The sequence below is a fragment of the Hyla sarda genome, chromosome 6 (genome assembly GCF_029499605.1).
Source record: "Hyla sarda isolate aHylSar1 chromosome 6, aHylSar1.hap1, whole genome shotgun sequence".
Classification (NCBI taxonomy): domain Eukaryota; kingdom Metazoa; phylum Chordata; class Amphibia; order Anura; family Hylidae; genus Hyla; species Hyla sarda.
The window spans coordinates 30627716-30648194 of NC_079194.1; the positions used below are offsets into that span (position 1 = coordinate 30627716).

The following is a 20479-nucleotide window of genomic DNA, read 5'->3' on the forward strand; positions in this document are numbered from 1 at the left end:
TTTTTTTTTTTTTTTTTTTTATAGAAGTAATTTACAAATCTGTTTAACTTTCTGGTACTAGTTGATTAAAAAAATTCCACCGGCGTATCTCTTTAAGTCTTTATATGAGTGTTTCCCAACCAGTGTGCCTCCAGCTGTTGCAAAACTACAACTCCCAGCATGCCCGGACAGCCTTCGGCTGTCCGGGCATGCTGGAAGTTGTAGTTTTGAAACAGCTGGAGGCACACTGGTTGGAAAACAATGCTTTATATAGTGTTTTAGATCCAGTACTACATTGTCCAATATCCGTATAGGTGGTGACATCAAGTCGCCATTTTATTACCAGACCTCCAAAAAGCTAGACTACCCGCCTCAGCCATTAAATCTGCTTAAAGAGTCTCGATAGACGACGCTTTATAAGTCCGGCACATTGCAAGAACCTCATTACGACGACTGTAATTGAGTTGCACTAACCCTTTGCTTCCCGTAGTTTGTTGCCTGTGCTGCTTGAAACCTGTAATTCCCTTTGCAGGGGGAAACATTCGGATCATCGCTAGCAGCTTCACCCATATGCATAACCCATACATTTTTGTTTTATTTATTATAATCACCAGCATTTTAATCCTGTAGAAAAATCATCATCATTATACATTTCTATTAGGTGTCATTTATTTAGTGTTTTTGGGGATTTCACACCTTTAAATTGTTATTAGTAAACAAAACAATTTAGAACATGTTAGAACAGATTCGGTCAAGATTTTGGCGTAGATTTCACTCCTAAAGGATACGTTCACACGGGAGGATTTTTCTGCGCAATTTTGCTACCTTTGACTTCAATGGGTCTGACGGAAAATCTGCAAATCTGCCTCTATAGTGGATTTTCTGTTGACCCATTAAAGGGGTACTCCACTGGAATATTTTTTATTTATTTTTTTCAAATCAACTGGTGCCAGAAAGTTAAACAGATTTGTAAATTGCTTCTATTAAAAAATCTTAACCCTTCCAGTACTTATCAGCTTTTTTTCCTCTTAGAATTTCCATTCTGCCTGACCACAGTGCTCTCTGCTGACACCTCTGTGGTCAGACAGAAAGGAAATTCAAAGAGAAAAGAACTTCCTGTGGATCATAACAGCAGCTGATAAGTACTGGAAGGATTAAGATTTTATAATAGAAGTAATTTACAAATCTGTTTAACTTTCTGGCACCAGTCGATTTAAAAAACAAAATAAAAATAAATAAAATAAAAAAACGTTCCAGTTGAGTACCCCTTTAAAGTCAATGGTAGCAAAATCCGTTGCGGATTTTCCACAGCAAATACGCTGCAGAAATTCTGCAGGTAATCCGCCCGTACGAACCTACCCAAAGGCTATGTTCACACAGCGGAATATTTGCAGAATGTCTGCCCGGAAAACACAGGCGAACATTACGCTAATAGCTGACGCCGTGAAAACATGGCAGCGCTAGGACCGATCGGAAATGTGTCATCGACATAGACGGCAATGTATTTCCGAGCGGATCCTGCTGAAAGAATTGTCTGGTCGATTAATTTTGTTCCACGCAGGCCTCAATCGGTATTACTGCGGCAGATGTTTCCGCTGTGGAAATTCCGATGTATGCGCAGTGCAGCAGAATCCCATTGAAAACAAAGATGTGTATTTTGATGATGGTTTCTACTTCAGGACAATCATTAAAGCCTAACTCCTTACCTTAAAAAATTAAGATGCGGCTTCTATGTCACTGGGATCCAGAAGATTTGGTGACTTGTTTGGTTGGTCCAACTGCTTTGAGAACTGGTGGTTACTGGATACGTTTCCTATATTTAGATTTATAAAAAATGCTAAGTTTGAATAATAAACATCCATATTCGGTCTTAAAGGGGTACTCCGCTGCCCCAGCGTTCGGAGCATTTTGTTTCGCGGCAGGGTCGTGACGTCACGGCCACGCCCCCTCGTGACATCACACCACACCACCTCAATGCAAGTCTATGGGAGGGGGCGTGGCATCCGCCACGCCCCCTCCCATAGACTTTCATTGAGAGGGTGTCGCATGACGTCACGAGGGGGGCCGGGCAGTAATGTCACAACCCCGCCTCCTGCACCCAACCTTCTAAACGAACGCGGGGTGCTGCACAGAGATCGCGGGGGTCCCAGCTCGCGTTCAGACACCTTATCCCCTATCCTATAGATGGGGTATAAGATGCCTAGGGGTAGAGTACCCCTTTAAGCTTGCCATTCACTTCAGATAACTGTTTGCCAAATGATCCTTCAGCCAATAGCGTTCTCTCCCAAATCCCAAATAGATCTCTCCCAAACCTAACATGCCCCCATCTACCTCCCACCTGACGTGTGCCATTGTGGGAATGTTTGGGAAGCCCCATTCATGTTAGATTATTGGAAAGTCTCCTTTAAATCAATGGTTCGATTGAAGATAATCACCGGTGATCAGTGGTAGTGGACCCTATCGAACAACTCCTAATATCTTATCTACTTGGACACCTTTGAAGGATATGTCCACTATTGCCACCATGTTTATTTATCCGGTGTACATACCCATGACTAATGTTTGGGTCAGCTCTTAATTTTTTGTTGGTTACAGTCAAGTTGGGCTTTACCTTTCATCTCATCACCGAGCCTGGAACAAAGCTTTATCATTTTTAAATTTTTTTTATTATTATTGTTATTTTATTATTATATAATTTATTGGTGAGAACAAAAATAACTAACATGCTTTTATTGTGTTAACTTAGGTTTGATTTTTTTTCCCCCCTCCCGTTTCTAAATCATTTTAATGATAGTCATTATATCCCTATGCACCTGATTATAGACCGGAGTAGTTGTTAGCGCATATTTGCTGCACCGCTGGAGACGCCGCTTTCATTTTTACCGGGTGTCTCTCGTAGCTGATACATATTCCTTCCAACTCCGTAACTCGCCTCTCGGTGAGGTTAAACCGGCAATTTTCTCCCTACTGATTATTTGATGTCCATCAAGTGAATGGAGATATAATTACAGCATTACGTATGCACGGAAGACCAGATATGTCAAGTACTGATATCTCTCCGAGTGAGAAGGAATAACTTAATACTAGGATAAACAGCTCCGCTAATCACGCAATAATCTCCACTAAGATAAAATAATTCCGTAAGACAGAGGTTGATGTAATTAACGTTAAAGGTGTGAGAATAGATAAAATTAAAGGGTACCTTTCATCAAAAAAAAACTGTATTATAGATTAATGTATGCTGAATAACTTTCCAATAGCATGTTATTAAAAAATATGCTTCTTTCTATTTAATTTTCCACATTAAATAAATGACCACTAGGGGTTCCCCTACCAGTCCTGGCCGCAAGCCTTTTTTTTTTTTTATAGATTTCCGACTCATGCTGGAGTCCTAAATCTCAGACTGCAGCCAGGACACAGACAAGCTCAGCACTGCTCCCTTCTTTTTATTTAATTTTTCACTTTGAAAAAATGACCACTAGGGGTCTCCCTACCAGTCCTGGCCACAAGCCTTTTTTTTTATAGATTTCCGACTCATGCTGGAGTCCTAAATCTCAGACTGCAGCCGGGACACAGACAAGCTCAGCACTGCTCCCTTCCAGGGAGCAGTGCTGAGCTTGTCTGTGTCCCGGCTGCAGTCTGAGATTTAGGACTCTTACGACTCCAGCATGAGTCTGAAATCTACCAAAAAAAAAGGCTTGCGGCCAGGACTGGTAGGGGGACCCCTAGTGGTCATTTTTTCAAAGTGGAAAATTAAATAGAAAGAAAGGAGCAGTGCTGAGCTTGTCTGTGTCCTGGCTGCAGTCTGATATTTATTAATAACATGCTATTGGAAAGTTGTTTATCTTTTCCCCATTTATTTTCCTTTATTTCAACAACAATTATACATTCTATTTAAAATCACATTTCCATTTTTCTTTGTCTATTATCAACACTTTAAGAACATTTTCCCTTTTTACCCTCCCCCCCCCCCCCCCTATACAATTCTTCTGTCCGGTTCCAGTGCCCTGTCAGACCCTCGCCATCTCAATATTCCTTTTCCCTTATGCTATTGGAAAGTTATTCTGCATACATTAATCTATAATGTATATATATAAAAAAAAAAAATTGATGAAAAGTACCCTTTAGGTTTTTTAATATAGGGGAAAGAGCTATATTACAAAATAAGTTCAAAAAGTGTCAACCAACAAAAGCCCAAAGCAATCGATCAGCAATGAGTTCTAGTCATATGTTTGGCAATAGGAGCAAATGTGTAATGTTATGAGATATTGTACATATGTATATGACGGTAAAACCTTAGCCTACATCACGTATGGGACTACATCTCCCATGATGCTCTTAAAGTGGAAATGTTGCCAAAACATCATGGGAAATGTAGTTCAAAAGATCTGCAGTGCCGAAGGTTCCAAATTAAACTAAAGCTTCCAAAAATGAAGTTCCGGCATATATAAAAATATATATGTTCAAGCTTCATTCCAACAAGATTATAAAAATGACTTCACAAAAGGGAGAGTATTGACGTTCCCTCCATTCCTGTCCCAGGAAGCTTTGGTAATAGTGACTATAAATGGACTGTTATGTCATTGTCCCTGATGTGTCCTTGTGTTGGATTCCATACATTGGCATTGGTCTCTGATATGGTATCTATCTAATGGACCCACATTTTGCAGGAACCTCTTATTTGGAATGGTGTAGTGTACTACGCTATTCCATCCTCCCTTTTGGCAAAATACTGCTGTATACGGGCCAAGCAGGGGTCAAAAGGACTCTCTTATGGACACATTTAACATGTACATTGGAAGCTTTCTCCATGTATACGTTAACAGAGAGCACAAACATAATGTGAACCCCTGGATATCCAGCCCATTAAAGACTAAAGACTCCCAATTACAATGGTCTATTGACTTTTCCCCATTGACTTCTTCTCTGAGTTGACTTCTACAGAGCGCAAATGGTCTACTGGTCAACTAGAGGTAAAAAGGACACTCAATTGACCTCCATCTGGCACTGGAAGCCTATGGACACATTTAAGATTGGAAGCTTTCTCTATGTACATGATAAACATAAAGCACAAACACACTGTGAACCCTTAGATGCCCAATCCATTAAAGACTAAGGACTCCCAATTACAGTGGTCTATGGACCTCTCTCCACTGACTTCTTCTCCGCATTGGCTTCTACAGAGTGTGATGGGTCTACCTGCCAAGCAGGGGTCGAAAGACCTCTCCTTTGTCCTCTGTCTGACAATAGAAGCCAATGAACATGTTTAAAGGGGTACTCCGCTGCTCAGCGTTTGGAACAAACTGTTCTAAACGCTGGAGCCAGTGCCGGGAGCTTGTGATGTCATAGCCCCACCCCCTAATGATGTCCTACCCCACCCCCTCAATGCAAGTCTATGGGAGGGGGCGTGACAGCCGTCACGCCCCCTCCCATAGACTTGCATTAAGGGGATGGGGCGTGGTGTCATTAGGGGGTGGGGCTATGACATCACAAGCTCACGGCGCTGGCTCCAGCTTTTAAAACAGTTTGTTCCAAACGCTGATCAGCGGAGTACCCCTTTAACATGTACATTGGAAGCTTTCTCCATGTACACGTTAAATGGAAAGCATTTTTTTTTTATCAGCTGGTGCCAGAAAGTTTAACAGATTTGTAAATTACTTCTATTTAAAAATCTTAATCCTTCCAGTACTTAGCTGCTGTATGCTCCAGAGGAAGTTGAGTTGTTCTTTTCAGTCTGACCACAGTGCTCTCTGCTGACACCTCTGTCCATTCTAGGAACTGTCCGGAGCAGGATAGGTTTGCTGTGGGGATTTGCTCCTACTCTGGACAGATCCTAAAATAGACAGATTTGTCAGCAGAGAGCACAGTTGTCAGACAGAAAAGAACAACTCAACTTCAGTAGCTGATGAGTACTGACAGGATTAAGATTTTTAAATGGAAGCAATTTACAAATCTTTTTAACTTTCTGGATCCAGTTGATAAGAAAAAAATAATGTTTTTCACCGGAATACCCCTTTAACTCAAAACAAGACATCCCTCTAGCCTGATGTTCCCCAACCAGGGTACCTCCAGCTGTTGCAAAACTACAACCCCCAGCATGCCCGGGGTTGTAGTTTTGCAACAGCTGGAGGCACCCTGGTTGGGAAAAACGCTGCCCTAGCCTAATCAACGTGCACAGTGACCTCCCCACTATTCCGAATTTCAATACGGACCATTCCTTAGTTTCCAATAAGGTCGCAATCTAGTAAATAACAAAAGCATTTTAAGGTGCGAGATAGAAAAAAAATAAAAAATAAAAAATAAAATCCAACCTACAGTAATAGCCGGCGGTATTTATTATTTGCTTTTTTCATTACCCCAGTTGGAGATATTGCATCTATTACAATCGCCATTGAAAACGATTCCGCAATGTGTTTCCAATTATGCTGCCCTCTATTAACATACCGGATTTGATTGCTTCCTAACAAGTAGCCGCGCCCGCCATCGTGCAACAGATTATCATGCATTTCGTAGTATCCTCCATAACCCCCCCTTTTCCCCTCCATGCCGTAATAACTCTTATTTCTAGGCGGATTAAATGCTTTTTATTTTATTTTATTTTATATATATTTTTTTTTTTTTTTAACCCTTCTCATACACCAAGCTGCATTATGTGCCACGCTGAAACAGGTTTTGTAGCTTTGGCACGAACTAGACGCTTCCGCTTGCTAGTGCGCCGCGTTCTAACTGTGTTGGAGCCTTGGTAAGTAGACGCACGTCAGGTGACATCACCGACGACCGATATGTCTAAAGATCTATACGTGTTTTCCGAATAGATAGTATTGATCGGCTTCGCTGGGTTCCTATTACAGTACGTAATAGACCAATTTATAAGACGTAAGATGTAGTATTTCCCACTCTATTCCAGTATTTCCCAACCAGGGTGCCTCCAGCTGTTGCAAAACTACAACTCCCAGCATGCCCGGACAGCCGTTGGCTGTCCGGGCATGCTGGGAGTTGTAGTTTTGCAACAGCTGGAGGCACACTGGTTGGGAAACACTGCTCTATTGTCTATGGACATTTCTCAGGAAGTGGGTTCTCCTTTGGAATCTTCTTCTATAGTGTTTAAAGCCTTTTACGTCACTAAATGTTTATTAACTACAATATTCGTTTTGTAGGGTTTCCAAGGCAAAACTGGTCCCCCAGGTCCCGGAGGTGTCGTAGGACCACAGGTTAGTACGGAATTGCAAATTTTAAAATTTTTCATAAATGTATTTCTCGTTTCCCTCATTCTCAGGCCATGTTCACACTGCGTAAAATGTGCGGAACGTCCAACTGGAAAACGCTGGCGGACATTCCTCACCTTTGCAGGTTCCATTGGCGCCAGGACCGCTCGGAAATACGCCGTCTCCATAGACGACAATGCCTTTCCCAGAGGAATCTGCAGAAATGATGAACAAGTTCATCGTTTCTGCGGACGCCGAAATCGGGATTTCCGGAAAATTTAGCTTTGTGCATGCACAGTGCAGCGGAATCCCACTGAAATCAATGGCACTCTGCTGCAGTGGAATATTTCCACGGAATTCCGGCCGGAAATTTCTACAGTGGAAACATGGCCTTTCTCATAACATCCCGCTACCTCCACTTCTCCCTTTCTGCTAAATTTTCTTTTGTTATTGTTGACAAAGCGTAAAAGACAACACAAAGCCATAGAAAATACGTTCTTATGAGGGAGATTTATCAAAAACTGTGCAGAGGAAAAGGTGCCCAGTTGCCCATAGCAACCAATCAGATCTCTGCTTTCATTTTGCAGAGGCCTTTGTTAAAAATGAAAGTAGCAATCTGATTGGTTGCTATGGGCAACTGGTCAACTTTTCCTCTGCACAGGTTTTGATAAATCTCCCCTTTTAATTTTGAAAAACACGTCTTATGTGACTTGCATCACATCTGTAAGGAGTTTGAGAAGCTTTCCAGACACTTTGGGGGAGATTTATCAAAACATGGGCGAAGGAAAGGTTGCCCAGTTGCCCATAGCAACCAATCAGATCGCTTCTTTCATTTTTGCAGAGGCCTTGTTAAAAATGAAAGTAGCAATCTGATTGGTTGCTATGGGCAACTGGGCAACTTTCCCTCTGGACAGATTTTGATAAATCTCCCCCTTTCTGTCTGTTTCTGACAAAAGGAGTGTGACCTCCATAAAAAGGGGGTGTGGCCTACATGCGCCAAATAGTGCACCAACATTTTTAACACACACTCAGGTTTGTGTAAGACAAGGGATGGTTGGTTCTGACTTTATCAATCAGCTTGATGCACTTTGATAGATCCGGTGTATTTAAAGACTTTCCATCTGAGAATTTGACACCTTTAGTAAATTTAGGCCATAAAAGTTCTGTTGTTTAAACTTACAGGGGTACTCCGCTGAAAAACATCTTATCCCCAATTGAAAGGATCTCTGGGCCGGCAGCGGCGGCGTCCGGAACATGGAAGCTTGATGCTTCCACGTTCGTGACATCATACCACACCCCTTCATTTATCTCTATAAGAGGGAGCATGGCGGCTAGCGTGTAGCCGTCACGCTTTCTCCCATAGACATGAATGGAGGGGGAGTGGTGGCTGTAGTCACCAGTCATCCGCCACGAACAGAGTTTGACTGGGGTGCCGCGCTGGAGATCGTGGGGTCCCCAGCGGTGGGATCCCCATGATCCGAAATCTTATCCCTATAGGGGATAAGATGTTTCTTGGCGGAGTACCCCTTTAAAGGGGTTGCCCAGGCTGTGATTTCTAAATGAATATGTTCAGGGAGTAGGTGGTTTAAAAAAATAAAAAAAAAACACTTATCCTCCCTACTTCCATGCCACTGCTAGTACTACAGAGCTCCAGTCCCTATTGTGTGTTGCTTCTGGATTCGGGGATGTGACTGTTCCAATCAGCCCCTATTTCTTTGTAATCACTATGCATGAGGAACACTATATTATACCAACAGTATATATATATATATATATATATATATATATATATATATATATATGTATATATTTCCTTTCTTACCTTTTATATTGCCTCAACTAGAGATGAGTGGAGCAATATGAGCTTTGAAAAAATATATATACAGTGGTCCCTCAACATATGATATTAATTGGTTCCAGGAGAACCATCATATGTTGAAACCATCATATGTCGAGTACATATGTCTATGTAAAAATGGTAATTGGTTCTGGGGCCTCGGAACCATTGTATGTTGAATACATATCTCTATGGGAAACTGCTAATTGGTTCTGGGATGACCATTGTATGTGGAGTGTATGGGGAGTGTTTAACAAACCAGGGTGCCTCCAGCTGTTGCACAACTACAACTCCCAGCATGCATGTACAGCCATTCACTGTCTGGGCATGCTGGGAGTTAAAGCTTTGCAACAGCTGGAGGCACACTGATAGGGAAACATTGATGTATGGGGTGTATAGTGTGTCTATGTATTGTATGTGATGTGTGACATCGCATACAGTACTGTACAGTTCTTTAAATACCTTCAGGGGGGACAGAATGTCCTCCATTACCATCCTGCCGACTACAGCTCTATAGGAAAGGAAGGGGAGGGCAGCCAGCAGCTCATTGGATGCCTGCAGCAAGATGCTGCAGGCTATTGGGTATAGCTGCACTGGGGGGCGGGGCTTACACAGAGCTCACAGTGGAAGCCTGAGTGAGTTAGCAGGACAGCATGTGAGTAACAGGAGGCAGAACGGGGCACACATGGCACATTAAACAACTATCTGTCAGTTGCTGAAGTTGTCAGTGCTGTCAGATAGCTGTTTGTACAATGACCCCGACACACAGCAGCATCATATGTCGAGGCTGCCTTCAACATACGATGGGCTCTGAGAGGCCATCATATGTTGAAATGATCATATGTCGGGGCCATCATAAGTCGAGGGGTCACTGTATATTTTTTGTGATACTCTGTCGGGAGTTGTTTATGATATAAGTGCCTATAGGGGGAAACCAAAAGGTTTTGAAGTAAATTGCAACCTTATTAGGTTTTTGCTAGCCTGTCACCATATCATACTGAATTTTTATACTGAGAAATGGGAGTCCTAAACAAACCTTGCAGAAAGTGAAACGTGAACATATCTGTATTTTTGGCCTATAAAAAGGTTATACATAGCGAATTGATAAGACTAGATCTTTGTCCTTGTTTTTTTCCCCAAATCTTTCCTGTACATTAAAAATAACAACTCTTGTTTTATTATCACACCTGTTTTTCCTAGGGTCCAACTGGAGAGACTGGTCCTATTGGAGAGAGAGGTCATCCCGGACCTCCAGGTCCACCAGGGGAGCAAGGCTTACCCGGAGCAGCTGGTAAAGAGGGCGCAAAGGTAAGTTTGTCACTAGGGGATTTAGATAAAGGCTTAAAGGAATGAACATGTTAACCTCATGCTATATGACACACATTAGTATGCAAAGCTCCTCAAAAAGGGATCCATTCGGGTCAGGTAAGGTGTTGCCTAAGGGAGCATTCACATCATGATTTTACCATCCTACTTCTCACGATTTTTAACTTTGAAATCGTACAAATCTTCATGCCAAGTCGGTATCCATTGACTTCCATTCATTAATGATAGACAACAAATTCATCAGTTTTGATCCGCATCCGATTTTGCACAATTTAAGATCGGAGGTAAAATCGTGGTTGACCACGATTTTTCGTTCAGAGTCAAAATCGGATCGAAATTCTTGTCCGATTTGTTTTTATTATTGATGTCTATGTAAATCGCATGGAATCGTGTGACTGTGCGATTCTATCAGATTAATCGCACACGATTTTTTTGTACGCATGCGGAGTAGACTTCAAAACACAAACACAAATATATAAAACTTTATTGCCATTGGCATACATATTCATTTTAAACACAGGATCAGATTTTTATTGAAAATCGGATGGAATTTTCATCTGTACGATTTTTGAATACGATTTTTAAATCAGATGGCAAAGAAAATTTTACATGTGATTGTATACGATTTTTTGCAATCCAATTTCATCCGATTTTATGGTCCGATAATCGGATTGTTAAATCTTGATGTGAACTTAGCCTAAGTCAAAATTGGAATAAATATGTTATCAAAAGTAGAGATTGGTGCTGAACACAAAACATGTCCTACTATTCTTTCCCCACCTATAACTAGAGGTACCTCACCATAGAGGTCCCCCTCACAGTTCAAGAACATGTGGTGCACCAGGACAACAGTGTATATATCACTTCTGTTAAAGGGGAACTCCACCCCTAGACATCTTATCCCCTATCCAAAGGATAGGGGATAAGATGTCTGATCACGGGGGTCCCGCCGCTGGGACCCCCTCTATCTCTGTGCAGCACCTGGCCTTCGTTAAGAACCCTGGGTGCGGGCGGCGAGGGTTGTGACATCATGCCACGCCCCCTCAATGCAAGTCTATGCAAGTCCCATAGACTTGCATTGAGGGGGCGTGGCGTGAATTCACAAGGGGGCGTGACCTTGACATCACGACCTCGCGCAGACCACTCCAAGCCCTCGAAACAAAATGTTGCGAATTGCCCGTATAAGTTGCCTTTTAAATAGTATTTATTTGCATTTTATATAATAGTTGAAGTTTTGGACAAACCAAGGCTATCAGATTAATGACCACTACTGTATAGCAAAAGGCATTCATACATAATCATCTTTAGATCATGATGCAAGACTCAGATATCGAATGTTCTTGAAAAGATCTTATCCATTTAAGAACTAGAATTCAGAACATAACTGGATAATCAATGTTTGCTTACCGTACCCTTTTGTCAATCATATTGGGTAATAAGCATAGATATTGTTCCTTTGTATAAATATACATACTGTAATACATAAAGCTAATATAAGTCACTTTTTTTCTACTTTAACAGGGAGACCCAGGTCCTCAGGGAGTTTCTGGTAAGGATGGTCCTCCAGGTTTACGTGGATTCCCAGGAGAGAGAGGACTTCCTGGTGCTTCGGTAAGGCTCTACCCGACAATAACAACCAATAATAAATACAATATATATATATATATATATATATATACAAACAAGTGATCATAGTCTACTGGCCAGTAATCCACCACTCATAGTCCTCAAGTAGACCGTTCATGTGGTGGCAGAAAGGAAATCAAACAAATTATTTGAAGCTTTATATTGGACCATGTTCTCACTCACAAAAGCTTCCTTGTTTGTGTACATGAGGAGCAGCACTATTTCTGGCCATTATATAACTTGCATATGTTTTTTTCAGAAGATTTCTGCTCTGCAGGCTCCATCTCTAATTTGCAGTTCTCCCAGAGCTTGTGGGGCAGAGCTACCTTCTCCCTCTCCATAGACATGTATTGCTTATCTTGAGCTCCCTCCTCCCCATTCATAGACTTGTATTACTTGTCAGCCTGTCTTGAGCTCCCTTCTCCCCCCTCCATAGACTTTCATTGCTTGTCTCCTGTCTTGAGCTTCCTCCTCCTCCAAAGACTTGTATTGTTTGTCTTGAGCTCCCTTCCCCCCCTCCATAGACTTGTATTGCTTGTCTTGAGCTTCCACCTGCTCTAAAGACTTGTATTGCTTGTCTTGAGCTCCCTCCTCCCCCCTCCATAGACTTGTATTGCTTGTCTTGAGCTCCCTCCCCCCCTCTATAGACTTGTATTGCTTGTCTTGAGCTCCCTCCTCCCCCTCCATAGACTTGTATTGCTTGTCTCGAGCTCCCTCCTCTCCTCTCCATAGACTTGTATTGCTTGTCTTGAGCTCCCTCCTCACCCCTCCATAGACTTGTATTGCTTGTCTTGAGCTCCCTCATCCCCCTCCATAGACTTGTATTGCTTGTCTTGAGCTCCCTCATCCCCCCTCCATAGACTTTTATTGCCCGTCTTGCAGATACGAGAGGAATATTTGATCGGTGGGGGAGGAAGGGGGGGGGGGGGGGTAGTTTCGTAACAAGAGAAAGAAGCATTTCTGTCAAATAACATCTATTACAAACTTTCTCAGATTTGCTTATACTATTGATCTATGCAAAGTTTGTTAAATGACAGAGCCTATTTAAGGGTATTTTTAGGACTGTAATATTTATGACCTATTCTTAGGTCCCTTTTTTAGATCAGTGGGGTCTAAATCCTGCTACCCCCTATGATCAGCCAGTAAGAGCTGCAACCTCTTCAATACCAAGTACAGCTCCATAGATCTTGTAGTCGCTGTCCCTGGTACTGCAGCTCAGTCCCATTCATAGCTGCTACATAATGTATGGCATTATGCCTGAAAAACAATGTAGGGGTCACAGAGTCGGCCCAAGCAACCTCATTGGGGGAGAGCCTTGAATCAGAATCTGACCAAATTCATATTGACAGCCTATTCTAGGACAGGCTGTCAGTATTAGAGTCCTGGAAGACCCCACAGGGGGGGTTTCTTGAAACATACAGCATAATATTAATTGTATTTTCAATGAGGTTTGATTGACCTCTCTGGGAACTCCATTAAACTTGTTACATGTAACATGTGTTTGCTTAATCATGGTATCATCTTCTTTTATTATAGGGTGCCGCAGGCTTGAAAGGTGGAGAAGGACCACAAGGCCCACCTGGTCCAATTGTAAGTATTCATATATAGTAGTCATTTATTTATTTATTTATTTATATATACATATAGTAATCATATATTTATTTAGATATACATATAGTAGTCATATATTTATATATATAGTAGTCATATATTTATATATACATATAGTAGTCATATATTTATATATATAGTAGTCATATATTTATATATATATATAGTAGTCATATATTTATATATATAGTAGTCATATATTTATATATATAGTAGTCATATATTTATATATATAGTAGTCATATATTTATAGTAGTCATATATTTATATTTATAGTAGTCATATATTTATATATAGAAGTCTTTTTAGGAAAGAATTTCCTAACCAGGAGTTTTGCAAGAGCTAATGGCACACTGGTTAGAGAGCACTGGACTAAACAATCATTAAATATTGAGAATGTAATCTCCACCTTGTGTACTATTTAGGTTCCTAATTTACACATTTGATATGTTTGTTCTTGTTTTCTTCTTTTTTAGGGTTCAGCTGGAGAGAGAGGAGCAGCCGGTACCGCTGGACCTATTGGTCTTCCAGGAAGACCAGGTCCCCAGGGCCCACCAGGACCCGCAGGAGAAAAGGGTGCTCCCGTAAGTATTACACTGTATCAGTTGTGACGCTATTCTATGGACATTTCATATAGTATATCAAATCATCTCATATGCATTAATAGAAGAGCGAGAAGGAAATAACTTTTTAAAGGAAATACTTTATTGCATCAGAAAAATAAAGAAGCACTCTGACTTGTTTCCCCCCCCCCCCATATCATACATGTTGCTAATCCTATAGAGCTGTCTATTTTAGTCCAGCACAGCCATATCCATGTGTTGTATTATTGTAACTGGGTCATGTGATCACCAGTCTGATCCACAGAAAATCAAAGTGTTTAATGTATCAGAAGAAGTGGTCATTCCTGACTTACTGTGAACTACAGGATGATATCATCACATATCAGATTACTCTGACTAGTTCCCAGACCCCTCCCCTCCCAGCTTTATTTCTATACTGCTGCTGTTATCTCTATGGGATCAGGATATATAGTAGTTAAATACTTCTCCCCCAGCTCTATCTGTATACTGCTGCTGTTATCTCTATAGGATCAGGATATATAGTAGTTAAAGACCCCCCTCCCAGCTCTATCTGTATACTGCTGCTGTTATCCCTATGGGATCAGGATATATATAGTAGTTAAAGACCTTCCAGATTAATATGTATACTACTTCTGCTGCTATCTCTATGGGATCAGGATATATCATAGTTATGCATCTCCCCTTCAGCTCTATCTGTATATTGCTGCTACTATCACTATAGGATCAGGATATATAGTAGTTATAAACCTCACCTGAGGCTTTGTTCACATGTTACATTTTTGCTGTGTTTTTGCTGGGATTTTTTTTTTTTTTATCATTAAAGGGGTAATCCACTGGAAAACATTTTTTTTAAATCAACTGGTGCCAGAAACTTAAACAGATTTGTAAATTACTTCTATTTAAAAAAATCTTAATCCTTCCAGTACTTATCAGCTGCTGTATGATCCACAGGAAGTAATTTTCTTTTTGAACTTCTTTTCTGTCTGACCACAGTGCTCTCTGCTGACTCCTCTGTCCATTTTAGGAACTGTCCAGAGTAGGAGCAAACCCCCATAGCAAACCTCTCCTGCTCTGGACAGTTCCTAAAATGAACAGAGGTGTCAGCAGAGAGCACTGTGGTCAGGCAGAAAGGAAACTAAAAAAGAAAATAACTTCCTGTGGATCATTACAGCAGCTGATAAGTACTGGAAAGATTAAGATTTTTAATAGAGGTAATTTACAAATCTGTTTAAGTTTCTGGCACCAGTTCATTTAAAAAAAATAAAATAAAAAAAAGGTTTTCCAGTGGAGTACCACTTTAAGCACTATTTTGCACAAAGCGGTGAAGTTAACCTCTAGGGCAGAGTTTACAAACCTGTGTGCCTCCAGCTGTTGCAAAACTACAACTTCCAGCATGCCCGGACAGCCTTTGGCTGTCCGGGCGTGCTGAGAGTTGTAGTTATGCAACAGCTGGACGCACATAGGTTTGGGAACTCTAAATTCCGGTAACAGGAGATAGGGCAAGACGGCCACCTCAATAAGCATGTGCAGAAAATAGAACCAAAAAATCTGCAATAAAAAATAAATAAATAAATAAAATAAAGATTAATAAAAAATAAAAATAAAATATATATATATATATATATATATATATATATGTATATATATATATATATATATGTATATATATAAAAAATAATTTATATATATATACACATATATAATGTATCCAGTTCTTACTAAGAAAAATATAGATCAACATTCCTTTGTAGTAACCAACCTGGACGCACGTCTAACAGATGACTAAAGAACGAGTTAACAAAGCAGCTATTTATTCCAAGGCAATGCGAATGCTGAGTCCAGATAAAAGTGCAATTAATTCTCCCGCATGATTAAGACTTAGAAGATGTGTCTGGGAACTCCAAAGCCATTTCAATGAGCACAGACATGTCCTTCGTACTGATGTGGTTTCCATCTCTAGGCAACCATATTTTTTTTTTTGCCTGTGTCTTAGCTTCTGGAGCCCTTGGAGTTATTAGGTTCTATAATCCAAACAATTCTGGAAAGTCCTTAAGAAGCCTCTAGGCGGAAACATCGGCCTTCATTATTATTCCGAAGGGTGGCGGAAAGTGACACATAATTTATTCGAGGAAATGTCTTTCCTGAAAGATACCGAGAACTGTGGTCTCATATCCCGTGATTGAAAAGGAAATTTGCTGGATTAAATGTTTGTAAAATTTAAGAAAAATTAGTCTAGAACTTACTATGAAGCCCTGGTGTGTATGGGATATAGGGATTTTACATTCAAAGTTTTATTGAGGACCGGGACTAATGTGAGGGATGACAATCTTTGTGCAGCTATATAAGCCATAGGGTGGTGTTTCCCAACCTGGGTGCCTCCAGCTGTTGCAAAACTACAATTCCCAGCATGCCCGGATATCATAAAGGTGAACTTAGGCCCATGCACATGGCAGATCTAGGCAGTCTTAAAAGTTAAAGGGGTACTCTGGTGAAAAACTTTTTTTTTTTTTTTTTTTAAATCAACTGGTGTCAGAAAGTTAAACAGATTTGTAAATTACTTCTATTAAAAAATCTTAATCCTTCCTGTACTTATTAGCTGCTGAATACTACAGCGGAAATTATTTTCCTTTTGAAACAGAGCTGTCTGCTGACATCACGACCACAGTGCTCTCTGCTGACATCTCTGTCCATTTTAGGAACTGTCCAGAACAGTATATGTTTGCTATGGGGATTTCCTTTTACTCTGGACAGTTCCTAAAATGGACAGAGATGTCAGCAGAGAGCACTGTGCTCATGATGTCAGCAGACAGCTCTGTGTTTCAAACAGAAAAGAATTTCCACTGTAGTATTCAGCAGCTAATAAGTACAGGAAGGATTAAGATTTTTTAATAGAAGTAATTTACAAATCTGTTTGACTTTCTGGCACCAGTTGATTTAAAAAAAAAAAGTTTTTCACCTTTAAGGCAAGCCTTTGTCTCTTGCTCGTTTCACACAAAAAAAATCAGTATGGAAAGATGCAGCTCACATCGGTTGGTACAGTTGCCAAAGAAAATTCTCTGCACAAGTCCCATTCATGAGAACAGAGCACAGGTGCCAAAAGAAGTTCCGTGCACAAGTCTCGTTCATGAGAACAGAGCACAGGTGCCAAAAGAAGTTCCGTGCACAAGTCCCGTTCATGAGAACAGAGCACAGGTGCCAAAAGAAGTTCCGTGCACAAGTCCCATTCATGAGAACAGAGCACAGTTGACAAAGAAAGTTCCGTGTACAAGTCCCATTCATAGGAAAAGAGCGCAGTCCACAAAGAAAGTTCTGTGCACAAGTCCCGTTCATGGGAAAAGTGTACAGTTGCCAAAGGAAGTTCTGTGCACGGGTGCCTGTTCATGGGAAAAGAGCGCAGGTGTCAAAAGAAGTTTTGCGAATGAGTCCCATTCACGAGAAAAGAGCACAGTTGACAAAGGAATGTTTCGTGCACAAGTCCTGTTAATGAGAATAGAGCACAGTGGCCAAAGGAAGTTCCACGCATGAGTCCTATTCATGAGAAAAGAGCACAGTTGACAAAGGAAGTTCCGTGCGCAAGTCCCGTTCATGAGAAAAGAACACGGATGCCAAGGGAGTTTCGTGCACAAGTCCTGTTCATAGGAAAAAAGCACAGTTGCCAAAAGGAGTTCTGTGCACTAGCCACATTCATGAGAAAAGAGCACAGTTGCCAAAGGAAGTTCCATGCACGAGTCCCATTCATGGAAAAAGAACACCGTTGCCAAAAAGAGTTCTGTGCATGGGTCTCCGTTCATGGGAAAAGAGCACAGTTGCCAAAGGAAGTTCCACGCATGAGTCCTATTCATGAGAAAAGAGCACAGTTGACAAAGGAAGTTCCGTGCACAAGTCCCGTTCATGAGAAAAGAACACAGATGCCACGGGGGTTTTGTGCACAAGTCCTGTTCATAGGAAAAAAGCACAGTTGCCAAAAGGAGTTCTGTGCACTAGCCCCTTTCATGAGAAAAGAGCACAGTTGCCAAAGGAAGTTGTATGCACGAGTCCCATTCATGGAAAAAGAACACAGTTGCCAAAAAGAGTTCTGTGCATGGGTCTCCGTTCATGGGAAAAGAGCACAGTTGCCAAAGGAAATTCTGCACACAAGTACCGTTCATGAGAAAAGAGCTTGGACCCCACCTTCCGAAATGAACTGGTATCAGCAGCTATGGCCTGCTCAGCCAATCAGCAGCTGGGGGGGGGGGGCATTGCTGCGGCCGGTGATTGGCAGCACAGGCCGCCGCTAGGACATTTTAGGAGGTTTTTGTAGATCGAGGGGTTCTCAGCATTTGGACGATCTCCAATACGTGACCCGACTCTTACCTCTGAGCACTTCCGACCTGTATGGTGGCACACAGAGACCCTATATGACACTGTATGGTTCCTCATTAAGGATCAATAGTCACCACTAGAGGCAGTGCTTCTTGGACATAGGCACTCTGTATGATGCCATAGGGTATATTTAAAAGGCACCATAGTCTTTCTGAGAGCCATAGTAAACCTCAGCGACATCCACTTACAGGTATCAAGTCATTTCTCCTCTAGGTGCCATAGCATATCTCCTGATGCCAACCTGTTCCAGGCACTGATGCTTACTATGTCCTGATGGGCTTCAACATCTGGTCCCTTTGCAGCAGTAGTGGTGGCAGGACCTAAGAGTGGGATGGACACCTCAAATGTGTCAGACCCAATTGGGCCATGAAACAATGTTTTGTTTTTCTCATAGATTTAAATGCCCTCATGGGCGTATGGGTACATAATGGACCCATATTAGTCCATGAGCGCAGATCTACAATATGACCATGTGCATAGATCTTTAATGTAGTCATTATGACCATGTTTCCCAACCTGCGTGCCTCCAGACAGGGGCATAGCTATAGAGGTAGCAGTTGCATCGGGGCTCTGATGCCTAAAGGGGCCCCCAAAACACATCAGCCCCATAAGAGACCAGTATTGTAGTTGGCATATGGGGCCCTGTTGCAGATTTTGCATCGAGGCCCAGAAGCTACAAGCAACTTTTCTGCCTCCAGCTGTTGCAAAACTACAACTCCCAGCATGCCCGGACAGCCGTTTGCTGTCCGGGCATCCTGGGAGTTGTAGTTTTGCAACAGCTGGAGGCACCCTGGTTGAAAAACACTGCTTTGTTAGGGTGCGTTCACAGGGCCGTCTGTCCCCATTTTGTTTCTGTTCTTGCAGGCTGTAAACGGATTAAAAAAGTTTTTTTTTTTTTAAATCCCATTCATGTCAATGGGATTTTTTTTTACAATCCGTTTACATCCGTTTGTACCTTTCTGCGCTCATTTCCGTTTTCTTGACGGCAGAAAAAACGGCACATGCAGTATTTTTTCTTCCATCAAAAAAAAAAAAAACAGAAGAAAAAATGGATACAGTAAATTTAATTTTGAAGTCTATGGAAAACGGATGAGGCTTTAATGTCATCCATTTGCATCCGTTTTTTCAATCCGTTTTTTGATCCGTTTTACTTCTGAGCATTTTGGTTTATTAACTGAACAATAACGGATCCAAACAGATACAAATGGATAACATCTGTTTGCATCCGTTATTGTCAGTTTCTTTTTAAAGTCCGTTTTTATTTTTGATGGGAGAAGAACGGCCGTGTGAACGCAGCCTAAGAACCAAAAGAGTGCACGGGCTATAAATCAACACATACAGTCATGGCTGTAAATGTTGGCACCCCTGAAATTGTTATAGAAAATGAAGTATTTCTCGCAGAAAAGGATTGCAGTAACACACGTTTTGCTATACACATGTTTATTCCCTTTGTGTGTATTGGAACTAAAGCAAAAAAGGAGGAAAAAAAACAAATTGGACATAATGTCACCAAACTCCAAAAATGGGCTGTACAAAATTATTGGCACCCTTTCAAAATTGTGGAGAAATAAGATTGTTTCAAGCATGTGATGCTCCTTTAAACTCACTTGGGGCAACTAACAGGTGTGAGCAATATAAAAATCCCACTTGAAAGCAGATAAAAAGGAGAGAAGTTCACTTAGTCTTTTCATTGTGTGTCTGTGTGTGTGTGTGTGTGTGTGTGTGTCTGTGTAAGCATGGACAACAGAAAGAGGAGAAGAGAACTGTCTGAGGACTTGAGAACCAAAATTGTGGAAAAATATCAACAATCTCAAGGTTACAAGTCCATCTCCAGACATCTAGATTTGCCTTTGTCCACAGTGTGCAACATTATCAAGAAATTTGCAACCCATGGCACTGTAGCTAATCTCCCTGGGCGTGGACGGAAGAGAGAAATTAATGAAAGGTGT

General features: G+C 41.3%; 1 protein-coding gene across 7 annotated transcripts in view; it reads left to right on the forward strand.

Annotated features, from left to right (window-relative positions):
- COL11A1 (collagen type XI alpha 1 chain) overlaps positions 1-20479 on the forward strand; it is a 279532-nt gene that overhangs the window by 197204 nt on the left and 61849 nt on the right. For all 7 annotated transcript variants that reach the window (XM_056523433.1, XM_056523427.1, XM_056523431.1 and 4 more), the window contains 5 exons: positions 7137-7190; positions 10222-10329; positions 11869-11958; positions 13510-13563; positions 14061-14168. In XM_056523433.1, the coding sequence (XP_056379408.1) occupies positions 7137-7190; positions 10222-10329; positions 11869-11958; positions 13510-13563; positions 14061-14168 (414 nt within the window). The remainder of the gene's footprint in view (positions 1-7136; positions 7191-10221; positions 10330-11868; positions 11959-13509; positions 13564-14060; positions 14169-20479) is intronic.